At 45.3% G+C, this 15,148-nt stretch overlaps 1 protein-coding gene across 1 annotated transcript in view; it reads right to left on the bottom strand.

Annotated features, from left to right (window-relative positions):
• COL9A2 (collagen type IX alpha 2 chain) overlaps window positions 1-15,148 on the bottom strand; it is a 68,416-nt gene that overhangs the window by 26,541 nt on the left and 26,727 nt on the right. Inside the window, exons 11-18 of the mRNA XM_083370078.1 lie at window positions 14,243-14,299; window positions 11,686-11,739; window positions 10,945-10,998; window positions 9,985-10,038; window positions 4,273-4,326; window positions 3,026-3,079; window positions 881-934; window positions 710-763 (exon numbers count right to left, since the gene is read on the bottom strand). Coding sequence (XP_083226204.1) covers window positions 710-763; window positions 881-934; window positions 3,026-3,079; window positions 4,273-4,326; window positions 9,985-10,038; window positions 10,945-10,998; window positions 11,686-11,739; window positions 14,243-14,299 — 435 coding nt within the window. The remainder of the gene's footprint in view (window positions 1-709; window positions 764-880; window positions 935-3,025; window positions 3,080-4,272; window positions 4,327-9,984; window positions 10,039-10,944; window positions 10,999-11,685; window positions 11,740-14,242; window positions 14,300-15,148) is intronic.

Below are 15,148 nucleotides of genomic sequence, written 5' to 3'. Positions count from 1 at the left end.
TAACCCCCACCATCCTCTCTTGCAACCTACAGCATTCAGCCCCACTAACAAGGACATAAAAATAGTAATGTTAATAGGGTTAGGGTTACGTGACTTCCATTAAATTAGCAGTTACACTACCTCATGAGTCTTAAGACATCCAAAACATGTTACGGTCATGGCAACATCTGGCTATTCCTGGTTGATTTCAAAAAGCTTAGTAAGGCCAACCACTGTCACACAGATCTGGAGGATTACAGGGGAAGTTGAAAAGCATCTTAGGAGAATGGTCTGGCAACCCACTTCAGGATCATTTCCAAGAAAACATCATAGGTGACCATTTCCCTGAAGTCATCAGGAATCAAACTGGACCAGAGAATAATTTATTTATCTGCAGGGAGATAAAGTGGGGAGGGACATCTGTATTTTCTAGGTTAGGACCCGGCTCCCTGCTCAGGAAAACACAAGAAAATCTGTCCTAGACTCTTAGCTTGCAGCCCCAGTTCTGATGGCCCTAAAAGAATAACTTCCCCCCATTTCATCCCTGGATATTTTTCCCCTAGGTGAAGGTGGGCTGATGGAAGGGCTGGTCAAAAAAGTCAAGACAGCACCCATGCTAGCATGGTCATGGTGGTTCTTCCATCCAAATGTGCTGCTGTTGACCCTACTCAGCTTTCTGAGATTAACCATGAGTAGCCAGATGTTGCACTTCTTGAGGGCATCTTCTTACCTTCACCCCAGGAGTGCCAGGAAATCCATCTTTGCCATCAATCCCAGGAAGCCCCTAGAAGGAGGGGGGAAAAGAGTGAGACATTATTTCTGACCTCTAATGGAAAATTAAGCAAGCTTCCCTAGGTGATTAATCCCAAATCTCGCTGGGCTGGAAAGAAATTGTACTCACCCGTGTTCCTTTGGGGCCCATTTCGCCCTGAGAACCGCTGAATCCACGAGGACCCTCAAAAAGAAGAAAGCAAAGGCTCTGTTAGTATAGCAACCATCACGAATAACAGAATAACAGAGTTGGAAGGGACCTTGGAGGTCTTCTAGTCCAATCCCATGCTCAAGCAGAAAACCTTATACCATTAACAATACTAACAAGTACTTGCGAAGTACTGCCATGTTTTAATAAGCCCTACCCCGAAAATGAAGGTAAAGGTAAAGGGACGCGGTGGCTCAGTGGGTTAAGACGCTGAGCTTGTCGATCAGAAGGTCGGCAGTTTGGCGGGTCGAATCCCGAGTGCCGCGTAACAGAGTGAGCGCCTGTTACTCGTCCCAGCTTCTGCCAACCTAGCAGTTCGAAAGCACGTAAAAATGCAAGTAGAAAGATAGGGACCACTACGGTGGGAAGGTAACAGCGTTCCGTGCGCCTTTGGCGTCTAGTCATGCCAGCCACATGACCACGGAGACGTCCTCGGACAAGCGCTGGCTCTTCGGGATTGAAATGGAGATGAGCACTGGCCCCTACAGTCGGAAATGACTAGCACGCATGTGCGGGGGAACCTTTACCTTTACCTTACCCCGAAAATAAGCCCTAGCTTGATTTTTTGGTGGGATGGGCCTAATATAAGCCCTACTACCAAAACAATCCCTAGTTTTGGGGTAAGGCACATACCTTAAAAATCAAGCTAGGGTGGGGGGTGGGGGGATGAAGCTGCCCCACGCGCCCTGAACCTGCTTGCAGCCAGGCTTCCCATGCCCCGACCCCCAATTCTTGTATGGCTGCTCGCGCGCATCACCCCGGTGTTCATTTTGCTGTCAGAGGCCTTCAGGAAAGGCCTCTGCAGCCGAGAACCAAGAAAGGCCGGGGGGCACAGCGTGCGTCAATCTGGAGCTCGATTCTTGGCTGCAGAGGCCTTTCATGAAGGTCTCTGATGGCAAAATGGAGGCTGGGGGTGACGCGCATCAATCCGGAGCTCCATTCTCAGCTGGAGAGGCCTTTCCCGAAGGCCTCTGATGGTAAAATGGAGGCTGGGGGGAGGGGGGGACGGCAACACGTGCGAGAGGCAGTGAGTGGGCCAGCTGAGCTGTCAGTACCGCCACTGCAAGGTGACACAGGGGAAAAGGCATCCCCTCAAAATAAGACCTGGTGTCTATTTTGGCGGCGGGGGGGGAAGACTGGGTCTTATTTTGGGGGAAACACGGTAAGTCCAGGAAATCAACTGAATGCTAACCTCCGAAGTTCAGGGCTTTAAGAAAAGCAAAGGTTGCTTCATGAATAAGGGCATCAGAACATACAAACAAGGCTGGACTGGGCTAATTCTTGAATGAGAGACCATTCAGACATCCCAGGACTGTAGGTCCAGACTGAGAAGTCACAGAGGCCTCAGCTCTGAAACTCTAACCCGATTTTTCAGCTTTATTTACTTCAATAAATAATTCCAAAAATACATGGAGAAGAGTATTTCTTGCAGAAGAGTATTCAAGTTCTGCAAATTCCTTGGAAGGAGGAGGAAGTAGAATTGCCAGCTTTAATACACACATATACTGTATTAATCCACTGTGTGGTGGGAGCTATTCAGTTCTCCCCCAGGAATGAAAAGGAACAAATAAATTAATTACAACACAGATAGTTCTTGACAGACAATTGTAATGGAGCCTGCCCATTATGGTCGTACGACATAACGGTTATCACATGCGTGACCGTTTATGACTGTTTTTGCAGTTGATGGTTAAACAAATGTGGTAGTCCTAAAGCAGCCAAAGTAGTTGTTAAGTGAACATTGTGGTCGTTATGTGGACCAATGGTTTGCTATAGGCACAGTTTTGCCAAAAATTGGAAGGGCCATTTTTGGCAAAACTATCATAAAAAATGCAGCTCCAAGATTGTGGGATACTGCAAATGGTCCCACAGCAGCCATGTTGCTGAACGCCCAAAGTTTGGTCATGTGAATGAGGAGCATCAGAACTCCAGAATCCGGTCATAAGCTACGTTTTTGGGTCAACTGCAACTTGAGAACTATCTGTAGAGTGTCATTAGCGCTTTTTGTATGGAGCTCCGCTTTTCAAAGATTTAATGCAGTTCTTCAGGGGGGGGGGAATTACTCACAATTTCTCCCTTCTCTCCAATTTGTCCTGGGGGGCCCCTGGGACCATCTTCGCCCTAAATCATGGTTACAGAGAAAATAATGAGTAAAAGTGTTTATGCAACAGGATTGGCCTGAGCAAATCCATTTTGGCTGCGGCCCTTCAATTACGCATAATGGGCTAACTGCAAGCCAGTGACTACCTTTGCTCAACAGACCAGTTACACCAGTTTGGGTTCTTTGAGGCTTCGTGTGATGCAAGGAACTGAGGTTCCTGGCCTCTCACTAGAATAATCCCAGCACATCAGAAAAAGCTGCCAGGTCAGGAAAATGGGGGCAATCTGGGCACCATTACTCTTAAACTCTGAAAGTGTGAGAAAATGTATGGCTAAGAGGTGAGCAGCACTGGAGACGGGCCCAGGTAACTTCAAGTGCTGTAACCTTGAGAGCCGCAGATCAAGAAATCCATCGCTCAGATCTTGCCTTGCTTAAGCATCCCATATTCTCTCAGAGTCAAATTTACAGGATGTAATGAATGCCAATCATCAGGTTTTATAAGTGGGTACAGGAGGGTTTTTAGGATGGAAATTCTCGGGATCAGAATCACCCCCAAATTCTAAATGCTGTCATGAAAGGATTACAGCATGGGTCTTCAAACTCGGCCCTTTTATGACTCATGGACTTCAACTCCCAGAATTTCTCAGCCAGGCATGCTGGCTGAGGAATTCTGGGAGTTGAAGTCCATGAGTCATAAAAGGGCCGAGTTTGAAGACCCCTGGATTACAGCTTCCTTCTTTCCTTCCTTCCTTTTTCTTTCTCTTTCTCTTTTTTTCTTTCTTTCCCTCCCTCCCTTCCTCTCTTAAAATGCTACTATTTATTACGACCGTGCTTTTTTGGAGGCAAAGGGTAGATCAAGCCATTTCCCATTTCCAAGCAGTGTCCACCATTTGCAAAGTTCAAAAATAGACCAAGAAGGAGAACGTTACAGGTGCATGGCTCCTTTAGTGTCCCTTATGAATCCATCCAAGAAGTTCTTCCTGGCAGTCGACCTCCTTGTGGCAAGCCAGGCAGAATGCAGGGAAACGTGCATAAACCACACGTCTTTCAAGGGAAATGTGACATTTTGCTATTTTTCCCCCCTCCTCATCTAAGGAATTTTGCCCAGGAAAACGAGAGAAGGAGCTCTTTTACCCCAACACTACTAGCCCCATGGGGCTGGGTAATTAATGAAAAAAAAATAGAAATGAACATAAAAGGGACAGAAAATTACCCGGGGACCAACAGCTCCAATACTCCCAGTCATGCCTTTATAACCTTGAGGACCCTAAAAAAAGAAAACAGCAAAAAAGTAAAGCAGAAATCTCACTCAGGGTCACACCGGGAGGATTGGCAATTCCTCTGCACTTCGTCCGTCCAGGAGGGATCTTCCCTTAAAGCTTCTCAGAATTTGATCTAAGTGTGCTTTAGTCAGGCTCAAGGAACCGAGACTATCACAACGAATGGCTCAGGCTAGTTCCTTTATTGCTGTTCGCCTAGAGCAGGGCTTTTCAACCAGTGGTACGGGTACCACCTGTGGTACATTGGCATCTGGCAGGTGGTACGCGACCATCCTAGAAACCTGAGCTGGAGCTGCAGAACTGTCAGGAATCAGCAGAAGTGCCAGGATCAGCGCCAGGATCCAGCTGGAATGTTGAAGCATCTCCAGGGTCTTGTGATTTACATTCAGCTGCTTGGCAACTGATTCATATTTATGACGGTCACAGTGTCCCAGGGTCATTGAAGTGACCAAACCTGCTGCAAGCACCCAGCAGACGGGGGGGAATAAAAACCAAACATCCCCCCACCCCACCCCCGCTGCCAATCCTCAACAGAAATGCTCACAACAATGAAAACCTCGGACAGAAGGAAGAGCGCCGCCGGGCGGGCAGGCAAGTGTCTTGCTCGGCTGTGGCTTGGGGGGCATTTTTTTCAATGCCATTGTAACTTTGAACAGTCACTAAGCAAACTGTTGTAAGTCAAGGACTACCTGTACTTCATCACTTTTTTCCCTTTTTTTTGGTCATCAAGTTTTTGACACCTTGCTAGGCGACTGGTGGTACTCGGATGTTGGCCTATCCTAAAAGTGGTACAATGGGTGAAAAGGTTGAAAAGCCCTGGCCTAGAGCAGGGGTAGGCAACCTTGGCTCTTTTATGACTCATGGACTTCAACTCCCAGAATTCCTGAGCCAGCCTGGAATAAAAGGTTGCCTACCCCTGGCCTAGAGGTAGGAATCTTGCCAGATTTCAGGGAGGATCTTTAGTTCTTTGGCCCCTCCTCTCTTGCAAACCATTGCCAGATTCCCACAGAGTTTTGCAGCTAAAACACAAGTGTTGCAATTCATGTGATTTGTCTTCTTCCCCAGCACCTGTAGGCAGGGCAAGAAACAATGGATGAAAACTATCCACAGATAAAAGCAACCTAGAATTAAGGAGAAAATCCCTAACAGTCAGGACAATTAACTCCAGTGGAACAAATTGCTTTCGGACGTTGTAGGTGCTCCATCATTAGAAGCTTTTAAGAAGAGACTGGTCAGCCAGTTGTCTGGAATATAGTGTCTCCTGCGAGAGCAGGGCGTTGGACTAGATGACCTCCAAGGTCCCTTCCAACTCTGTTACCTTACCATCAGTGGTGAGGCCGGCCTCTACTCTTTTGACCTTCACCACATGGCTCTGCCAATTGGCATGAGGTTGGTGGTGTCGAAGAGTGTAGGCAACTGTGGGGAAGGTTGATGTTGTAACGATGTTCTCTCCACCGTTTTAACTTTTAATACCATAACCCTTCCTTCTAATTCTATTTTTAACTTGGTTCTTATTGACATGTTTTAACTGTAAGCTGCCCAGAGTCATATAGGTGAGATGGGCAGTATAGAAATGGGATGGATGGATGGATGGATGGATGGATGGATGGATGGATGGATGGAATCTTATGGTGCCTTAACTGAGACAAGGCTCAGAGCATTCTATTCCATATTTACCCTGGTGGACTCAGGGATTCTGAGAGCAAGTGATGACCGCAAAATCATTCAGGAAGCTTCTAAAGAAAACCAAGCTCAGACAACTTGAAGAAGGGAGAGATTGTGTTTCTTCCTCTCCAGATCAACCCTGGCTTTTGGGAAACAGAAGTCCCATCATGAAAATTTATTTGGATTCAGAAGATTTAACGTGTGAGGGATTATACAGAGGCAAAATAGGTAGACTGGGGGAGTGGGGCAGTATCAAGGAGAGCAGACAAAGCCTTCTCCAATGGCATCACTAGCAGAATGAATAGGACTTCAATTCCTGTAATCCCAGATAGCTGGCTGGGAATGATGGAAAGTCATACCCAACACTGGTCAAGAGCCCGATGCTAAATTTTGATGCTACCAGACTATGCTTCCATTATTGAGATTCAGAGAACTAGACTGACCATCTGCACAGAACAGGACTATGTCAGGACATGGTGGCTAATGTGGGAACCTTAGTGCTCAATAAGCTTGGTTGTTTTGTTTCAGAAGTTTCCATTCCCCAACTAGGTAACATCATAAGTGCTTCATCTCTCAGTCCTTCACTGGTAGGTCAAGCTACTATTATAACAGTATACAGTCTATAGCAGGGGTCTTCAAACGTGGCCCTTGGCACGCTGGCTGAGGAATTCTGGGAGTTAAGTCCACAAGTCATAAAAGAGCCAGGTTTGAAGACCCCTGGTCTATAGTATAAACAGGAAACAAATACCACAGTCATCAGTACAGATGATGTTACCTGGATGGGTAATGAAATGTCTCCAAGAAAACAGCCAAGCTCAAAGAATAGCAAGGACCCTTCAGTTCAAACCTGATCTACAATTATTCTCTTCTAACAGTGGCTAATATATGAAATTTGAAGGAACTTGGGATCAGCTGACTTGAAAGACCATTTCCCTCATTATTGCCCTGTTGAACCAGTAAGACCAAGGGACATTTTCATGACGGTACTAATCTTACAAGATATTTACGTGGCAATTGTTACAACTTCCCTCCGTCCAGTGCGCTCCCACAGAGAGGGCCTCCTCAGGGTGCCTCCGATCAAAGAATGTCGATTGGTGGCCCCCAAGGGGAGGGCGTTCTCTGTGGGCGCGCCAGACCTATGGAACCGCTTGCTGGTTGAGCTCCGGACGGCCCCCGACCTTCGCTCCTTCCGGCACGATCTAAAAACGTATCTATTTGAGCAGTCTGACCTGGTCTGATGGGTTAGGGTTGGGGTTTTAATACATCTTAACTACTGTTTTAACCTTGGGCATTTATTTAATTCGCTTTTAACTTTTGTATCCTGTTTTTGTATTTATTGCCCTGTACACCGCCCTGAGTCCTTCGGGAGAAGGGCGGTATAAAAATGTAATAAATAAATAAATCTGTTTGGCTTATTTCCTATAGATTCTGACACATGCTAATCCTTCTCACCCGCTATATTTTCAATGCCTCTTCAAGATATCCTTCTTAACTCACCCTGCCCCTAGCTCTGACCTGTTTTATTCTTTTTACCCATTTTTATTAATCATATTTATTACATAGGGACGCGGTGGCTCAGTGGGTTAGGATGCTGAGCTTGTCGATCAGAAGGTTGGCAGTTTGGCGGGTCGAATCCCGAGTGCCGCGTAACAGAGTGAGCGCCTGTTACTTGTCCCAGCTTCTGCCAACCTAGCAGTACGAAAGCACGTAAAAATGCAAGTAGAAAAATAGGGACCGCTACGGTGGGAAGGGAACGGCGTTCCGTGCGCCTTTGGCGTCTAGTCATGCCGGCCACATGACCACGGAGACGTCCTCGGACAAGCGCTGGCTCTTCGGCTTTGAAACGGAGATGAGCACCGGCCCCTAGAGTTGGAAACGACTAGCACGCATGTGCGGGGGAACCTTTACCTTTACCTATTTATTACATGAACGGTTTTTTTCCAATGTCCTAATAGATAATCAGTAGGTGACCTTGGCAGGTCTCAGAAATTAAAGTAGGACTGGACCAGGAAGTTTTAAAAACTGTTGCTAAGAAAACTTCAAAGAAATATTCCTGTTGCCACCAGCTGAGCTTGATCCATGGGAATCTTTACCTTTTTCTCTATATAGCTTTATTGAAATTGATTTATTACATCTGATGTTTCAGTTGGTTTTATTCTGCCTGCTACGTAGGGATTATTCGAAGCAAAGAAGCCTAGAGCTGTTTTGAAGTCAAGCAATAAAAAATAGATGGACAAATAATCACCGGTATTGCACTGAATTGCAGTCTCTTATATTTCTTCCCTTCCTAGGCTGGGGTCTCTTTCCAAGACCCTTAAATTGTAATAGAAGTTTTGTTGGATATTTGTGCTCCACATCCTAGAAACAGAATCCAAATGTAAAAGACTATGTGCCCGAAAAGCAGTACATTGAAAGTTTTGTATGTTAGGACGTCTTGTGATTGACCTGCATGTTTTAATTAGCTTTAATTAATTGACTTGGAAGAGAAGCTGCTGAAGCAAGGTAGCACCTCTTTTTATTCCCACTTGTAAGCTGTGAGATAACAAACTTCCAACTCTAACCCCAATCAGATAATTATTTTCCCTTTTGGTCATAGCAGGCATCCAGTGTCAGCTAGAAATTTGATCCTCATTAATCTGTCACTTTCCTTTTCTGATTCTTAAACTGAGGAACTCTGGGGGTGGAGGAGGAAACAAGAGGTGGCATGGCTATAAAATGTGTCCAAGAAAAGCCACCCCTTTGCAAGTTGAATTCCAGATGGAGGGGGGACCCTTGGTGGTGTAACTAATTCAGGAGGACAATTTAAACAAACAAGATGCTATTTGGCACCTATTTAAATATCCTCATAGAATTGTAGTGTCGGAAGGGGCCTTGGAGGCCTTCTAGTCCAACCACCTTAACAAGACACAAGTCCTTATACCATCTCGGACAAAGGGTTGTCCAATCTTTCCTTGAAAACCTCCAGCAATGGAGCACCCGCAACTCTGGCGGGCAGGCTGTTCCACTGATTAATAGTTATTACTGTCAAGAAGTTTCTCCTTAAGATTCTCTGACAAGCTTCCATCCACTGCTTCTTGTCCTGCCCTCCAATGCTTTGGAGAATAAGTCAACGCCCTCTTCCCTGTGACGACCCCTCAAATCCTCCAGTTCCGATATCCATCCTGCAAATTCTAAGTTATCCGGCAACACACGTTTTATGTAGTGGGTTAAGTCAATAGGCAAGGAGCGACAAAGCGTCAAAGCATCTCTTTATAGTCTCCAGCAAACACCTGCTCAGCTACAGGCAATGGCTGGTACTTATACACGTAAGCCCTTAGGTGTTCCTCCAATTACCTGCATGAATTCTCTTGCCCCAAATACAAATGTTCCCGCCGAAACTGTTGGGGCTGACCCTTAAGCTAGCTCGGCTTGGCAGAAAATGCCTACTTAGCTTCTTCACAATAGGCGAGGGTCCATGGCTTGCATCATTACATTCCAGTACATAACAACAAGATTTTCAGAAAAAGAGGCGAAGACACCTTCTATCACCTTTGGTAGGCAGGCAAGAAAGCTAGACGTTATTGGGATCAAATATATATATATTAAGTCAGAGAATTCTTAAAACAAGTGTACAAGCGAAACCAAGGGCGAGGACGGCTCCTTCCTCATAGTTCTCAGAGTAAATGCCTTACAGAGGCAGTAGTTTGCTTTAGTTTGGCAAGATTCTGTCTATAGGCGAGGAACAATTAAGAAATTTGCTTGGAGAAATCACATGTCCTTCTTGGGGGGTTTTTTTGAGCCTGACCCACACTTAATAATCCTCCCTCCTCCTACTTTCCCCACAACAACAGCCTGCAAGGTGGGCTGAGCTGAGAGAGAACGACTGGCCCCAAAGTCACCCAGATGACTTTCAGGTCTAAGGTAGGATTAGACCTCACGTGATACTACTGTGGCGTTATTGTAACCTCAATCCCCAAATCCCCAGGGTTTAATTCACTTACCATCTCCCCTTTTGGTCCTGCCATTCCTGGATGTCCACGAGGACCTTCTGCGCCCTAGGAAAGAAAGGTAAACCAAGAAGGGATTATGTAATCTGCAACCTGGGAAGATGATATCCCACAAACCATCATCATCCATGGCCCAGAAGGGGTCACTGAAGGCATATTTTAAAATGTGCAATGTGCGTAAAAAGGGAGAGGGCTTGGATTCGGGTGGTCATGACCACCATCTTGACTTCCACCTATCTTCTTCCCATGAGTGGACCTTCCTGCTTTGACCCCGTTTGTCCTGTTGTGAGATGGAATATTAAAAAAAAATATCAACAGGCTGGCTGAGGAATTCTGGGAGTGGAAATCCACACGTTAAAGTTACCAGTCTTGAGAAAAACGGATATATGGTATAATAAAAATTATATTACTTGGATGTATTGAGGTCTCAGCACCTACTGTGTTTCCTCGGAAATAAGATTTCACTGGAAAATAAGCCCTAGCCTGATTTTTCAGGATGCTTGTAATATAAGCTCCACCCCAAAAATAAGCCCCAGTTAAGATTGTCAGCCAGACGGACACATATTTCCCCCAAAATAAGACCTAGCTGGAAAATAAGCCCTAATGTGTCTTTTGGAGCAAAAATTAATATAAGACCCAGTCTTATTTTCGGGGGGGACACAGGTACTTATGAAGAGAGATGTCCTATATTGTACATAATAATCATCTCTAGATGATCAGATATGGAAGCTTAGAAATTGTGAGAAAGTTGAATAATTATGCTTGCTTGTCAGGCTCCTAAAGTAAAAAAAAATGCATCTCCAGCTTTTCCCATTTCTTGTTTGTCCTTATCAAGCCTTGATGGGAGAGTGGAAAAAGGGAATAAGGCTACAGGAGGGTCTATGGCACAAGAGTAATAAAATCTCGGGAGCCAAGGGAACGAGATTAAGAAGTAGCAGTAATTAAATACATTACCGGAGGACCTAGAATGCCTTGTTCTCCAGACAGGCCCACATCACCCTTCGGACCCTAGGAAATAAAAGCAGACAAGTATCAAAGTGGTAGAAAGGACAAACATCTAGAGACGGGCTTTAAATCAGAGGATTAGAAATCGGCCTGACTGCTTGTTTAAACTGTCAACTACAATCATACCAATTTAGGTTTCCCTGGTGCCCTACCCATTGCCAGAATTATACCACTTCTAAATTATCAGTCAAATGGAGCCAGTGATCCTGTTGGCAATGACTTTGGGGGTGCCAGCCGCTCTGTTCTCAGGGGCCACCAGTTCAAGGAAAGCTAACATACAACATACCCCAAAGTTTAACAGGCAGGCAAGGTTGGCCACATTAGTGCGTCTCAGCCTTGGCCAGTTTAAGGTGTGTGGACTTCAGTTCCCAGAATTGCTGGCTGGGGGATTCTGGGAACTGAAGTCCGCACATCTTAAACTAGCCAAGGTTGAGAAACATTGGGTTGCATGATTGAGACTTCTTCAGCTGGCAAACCTGGTTGGATTGGATGACCCTTTCTTACACGCTAATCCACTAGTTTGGTTGGCAATAAATTTTGGGATGGAATTCGATAGCTACGGTCTCCCAAGAGCGCTGAGAAAACAGTACAGGATCTGAACAAAGCCCCTTAATCTTCCCTAGCTAATGTTCAGTCAGTTAAACAAAACCAAAAAAAAATGAAGGGAAGGTGAAGCATCTCCATTCTCACCGGCCGGCCTTGTCTTCCAGGCTCTCCAGAAACGCCTGATTTGCCTCTGTGTCCCTAAAAGGAAAGCGAATCAAACTTTCAAAACAAATGTCAATCAACAGTTTGTAAATGGGCAGAAGGAATAACCTTGAGGAACAGAAGGAAGAGACACAACCAAGACAGCAGTCAGACAAAAGAAATCCGAGTGTGGGCCAGGATTATAATCTGAAAAAAATGACTCAAACAAGACCCACCCTAGTTCTTACGAAACCAAGAGGAGGAGCGAAGCACATTCAGACTTGTACAATTCATCAGGGTCAGCAACCACCATCATAGGAGGAAAGGTACAAGTAACACCTTTGCAGCTCTGGGTGCTGGTTTCCTTCTGAGGTGGTAGCTGTGCAGGAATTGAGTATGACTAGTCTAGAGAAAAGAAGGAGTAGTGTAGACGTGACAGCAGTGTTCCAATATCTCAGGGGCTGCCACAAAGAAGAGAGGGTCAACCTATTCCAAGCACCAGAAGGCAGGACAAGAAGCAACGGATGGAAACTAACCAAGGAGAGAAGCAGCCTAGAACTAAGAAGAAATTTCCTAAAAGTGAGAGCAATTAATCAGTGGAACAGCCTGCCTCTGGAATGTATGTGTGCTCCATTGCTGGAGGTTTTTAGGAAAAGATTGGACAACCATTTGTCTGAAATGGTATAGGGCAACCCGTGGCTCCGGAGCCGCATGCGGCTCTTTCAGCCATCTCCTGCGGCTCCCAGTCCTCTGCCATGTGCAGTCCAAAAAAAAAAAAGTGGGACTAAAAAAGTTCAACCAATCAATTCAAATATGCAGGGTAGGTGCATATCAGGCCTTGGCTCCACTCTTCAGTCAAACCCTGTTCTGCGCATGCGCGCATGTACGTGCATGCGCACGCATTTTTCGCGGCTCCCAGGTTTTCCTTTTGTGAGGGAACCGGTTCCGAGTGGCTCTTTCACTGTTTCAGGTTGCTGACCCCTGGTATAGGGTTTCCTGCCTGAGCAGGGGGTTGGACTAAATGACCTCCAAGACCCTTTCCAGCTCTTTTTATTCTGTTCATCTGGCATGGAGCCAGAGTGCCTATGGAACCGTCTTTGACTCATTATCTCAGCCCACCCCACTGGATCTGGCAGACAGAGCACGTTGTAAACCTCATCAATTAAAGAAGACTGACCTGCAGGGTGCAGGAAGAGATCCTTCTCTGCAGTTGCTCCCCTTCTTTGGAACGTTTCCCCCCCCCCAGAGGTGAGATGGACACCCCCTCCCCTCTTCCGGCCTTTCGAAAATGTTCGAAAAAACCCGTTTGTGCCAATTCACTTGGGGACCAAAGAGGAGAATGCGGCCCCCGGAGCTGCTTACTGCCTCTCCATCTTTTTAAATACTTTACTCTTGTTTTAAGTGCCTTCTAGTACAAGGTCTTTATATAGCCTTTATTTTTCTGCCTACTTGCACATTGCCCTGAACTGCACTGTGAGGGAGATGGGCAGGCTCTAAATGTGATATATAAACAAACAAACAAATAAAAATATATAAGCAAATAGAAGGAGAAAATCCAAGCTAGAATAGGTCCCTTTTAATCAGAATGGAAGCTAGTAATAACGAAAGAGGTTAGAGTTATATGAAAAGGAGGTGGTTGCATCACTCGTTTTTTGTCTCCTGCACAATACGATACTAATAAAATTAACCTTGACTTGTTTGATTAGAGACAAGACTTTACCTACATTTATTGGTGACTGGAAGCCTCTTGTGGACATTTTGCGTAAAATTGGGGGAAAAAATGAACTTGTGATTTATGGTTCTGGTGATGAGATAAGATTTTGGAAAGAAGAGAGTCATGATGTAACTTTAGAGAGAGGGGGGTTAAAATATGCTTCTTCTTATAACTGCTATAAAAATATTAATTTAATTTAATTTATTGAATTTATATACCGCCCTTTCCCGAAGGACTCAGGGTGGTTTACAGGGTATAATTTTAAAACATTAATACAAAAATTAAGACCAATTTAAAAAAGATTAAACTAAGTCCCTGCAACATGTAAAACCCCAGTTAAAACCCAATTAAAACTCAGCCTGACTTTTATGTTTTATTACTCCCCCCCATTTCCCCCTTTCCTATTTTTTTTCCTTTCATGCTTTCCCTTCCTTGATTTCCTTTTTCTTCCTTATCTTACATTAGTTTGCATTAGTTTTTTTACCTTGTTCAAAAGTTTCAATAAAAATTGCATCTGTCTGTCTGTCCATCTATCTGCCTATCGAACAACACAGTATTAATAAAATTAACCAACGTCCCTTGCTTGTTTCCAACATGATATAGCCATTTTTTTTTCTGCTAACTCTTGAACAGCAGGAAATATTAATCTGTATTAAAATTACTGGCAGTTTCAGTAATATAGATTAATATTTCCAGCTGTTCAAGAGTCAGAATTAGGGGCGGGAGCTAATTAAGTTTAGCCATGGGTGCTTAACCTAGAGAAACTCTTCGTGATTACAAAAATCTGTAGGGCAATTATCACTAACAACGCAACCTCCACAGATCGTGGAGCAGAGAAATCCTTACCTTCAACCCTTGTAAACCTGGAGGCCCCTTGAGTCCAGGTGGGCAATTGGTTGGACACTGCAGACCATGAAGGGAAAGGAAGAAAAGAAAATGAGGGATCTTTCATCCAAGTAGCAATTTGGATAGCAATAAATGCAAGAGACACTTGGTTGAGTTGGGTGGCTATAGAAAAGGAAGGAAGGAAGGAAGGAAGGAAGGAAGGAAGGAAGGAAGGAAGGAAGGAAGGAAGGAAGGAAGGAAGGAAGGAAGGAAGCTGAGTGAGTGGAGGAAGAAGTGGAAGAAGGAAGGAGAAAGAGGGAGGGAGGGAGGAAGGAAGGAAGGAAGGAAGGAAGGAAGCTGAGTGAGTGGAGGAAGAAGTGGAAGAAGGAAGAGGGAGGGAGGGAGGGAGGGAGGGAGGAAGGAAGGAAGGAAGGAAGGAAGCTGAGTGAGTGGAGGAAGAAGTGGAAGAAGGAAGGAGAAAGAGGGAGGGAGGAAGGAAGGAAGGAAGGAAGGAAGCTGAGTGAGTGGAGGAAGAAGTGGAAGAAGGAAGAGGGAGGGAGGGAGGGAGGGAGGGAGGAAGGAAGGAAGGAAGGAAGGAAGGAAGGAAGGAAGCTGAGTGAGTGGAGGAAGAAGTGGAAGAAGGAAGGAGAAAGAGGGAGGGAGGGAGGAAGGAAGGAAGGAAGGAAGGAAGGAAGGAAGCTGAGTGAGTGGAGGAAGAAGTGGAAGAAGGAAGAGGGAGGGAGGGAGGGAGGGAGGGAGGGAGGAAGGAAGGAAGGAAGGAAGGAAGGAAGGAAGGAAGGAAGGAAGGAAGGAAGCTGAGTGAGTGGAGGAAGAAGTGGAAGAAGGAAGGAGAAAGAGGGAGGGAGGGAGGAAGGAAGGAAGGAAGGAAGGAAGCTGAGTGAGTGGAGGAAGAAGTGGAAGAAGGAA

The sequence above is a fragment of the Vipera ursinii genome (assembly GCF_947247035.1).
Source record: "Vipera ursinii genome assembly, chromosome: 9".
NCBI lineage: Eukaryota > Metazoa > Chordata > Lepidosauria > Squamata > Viperidae > Vipera > Vipera ursinii.
The sequence above is the reverse complement of the archived record's forward strand: the minus strand, read 5'-3'. Positions and strand labels throughout refer to the sequence as shown.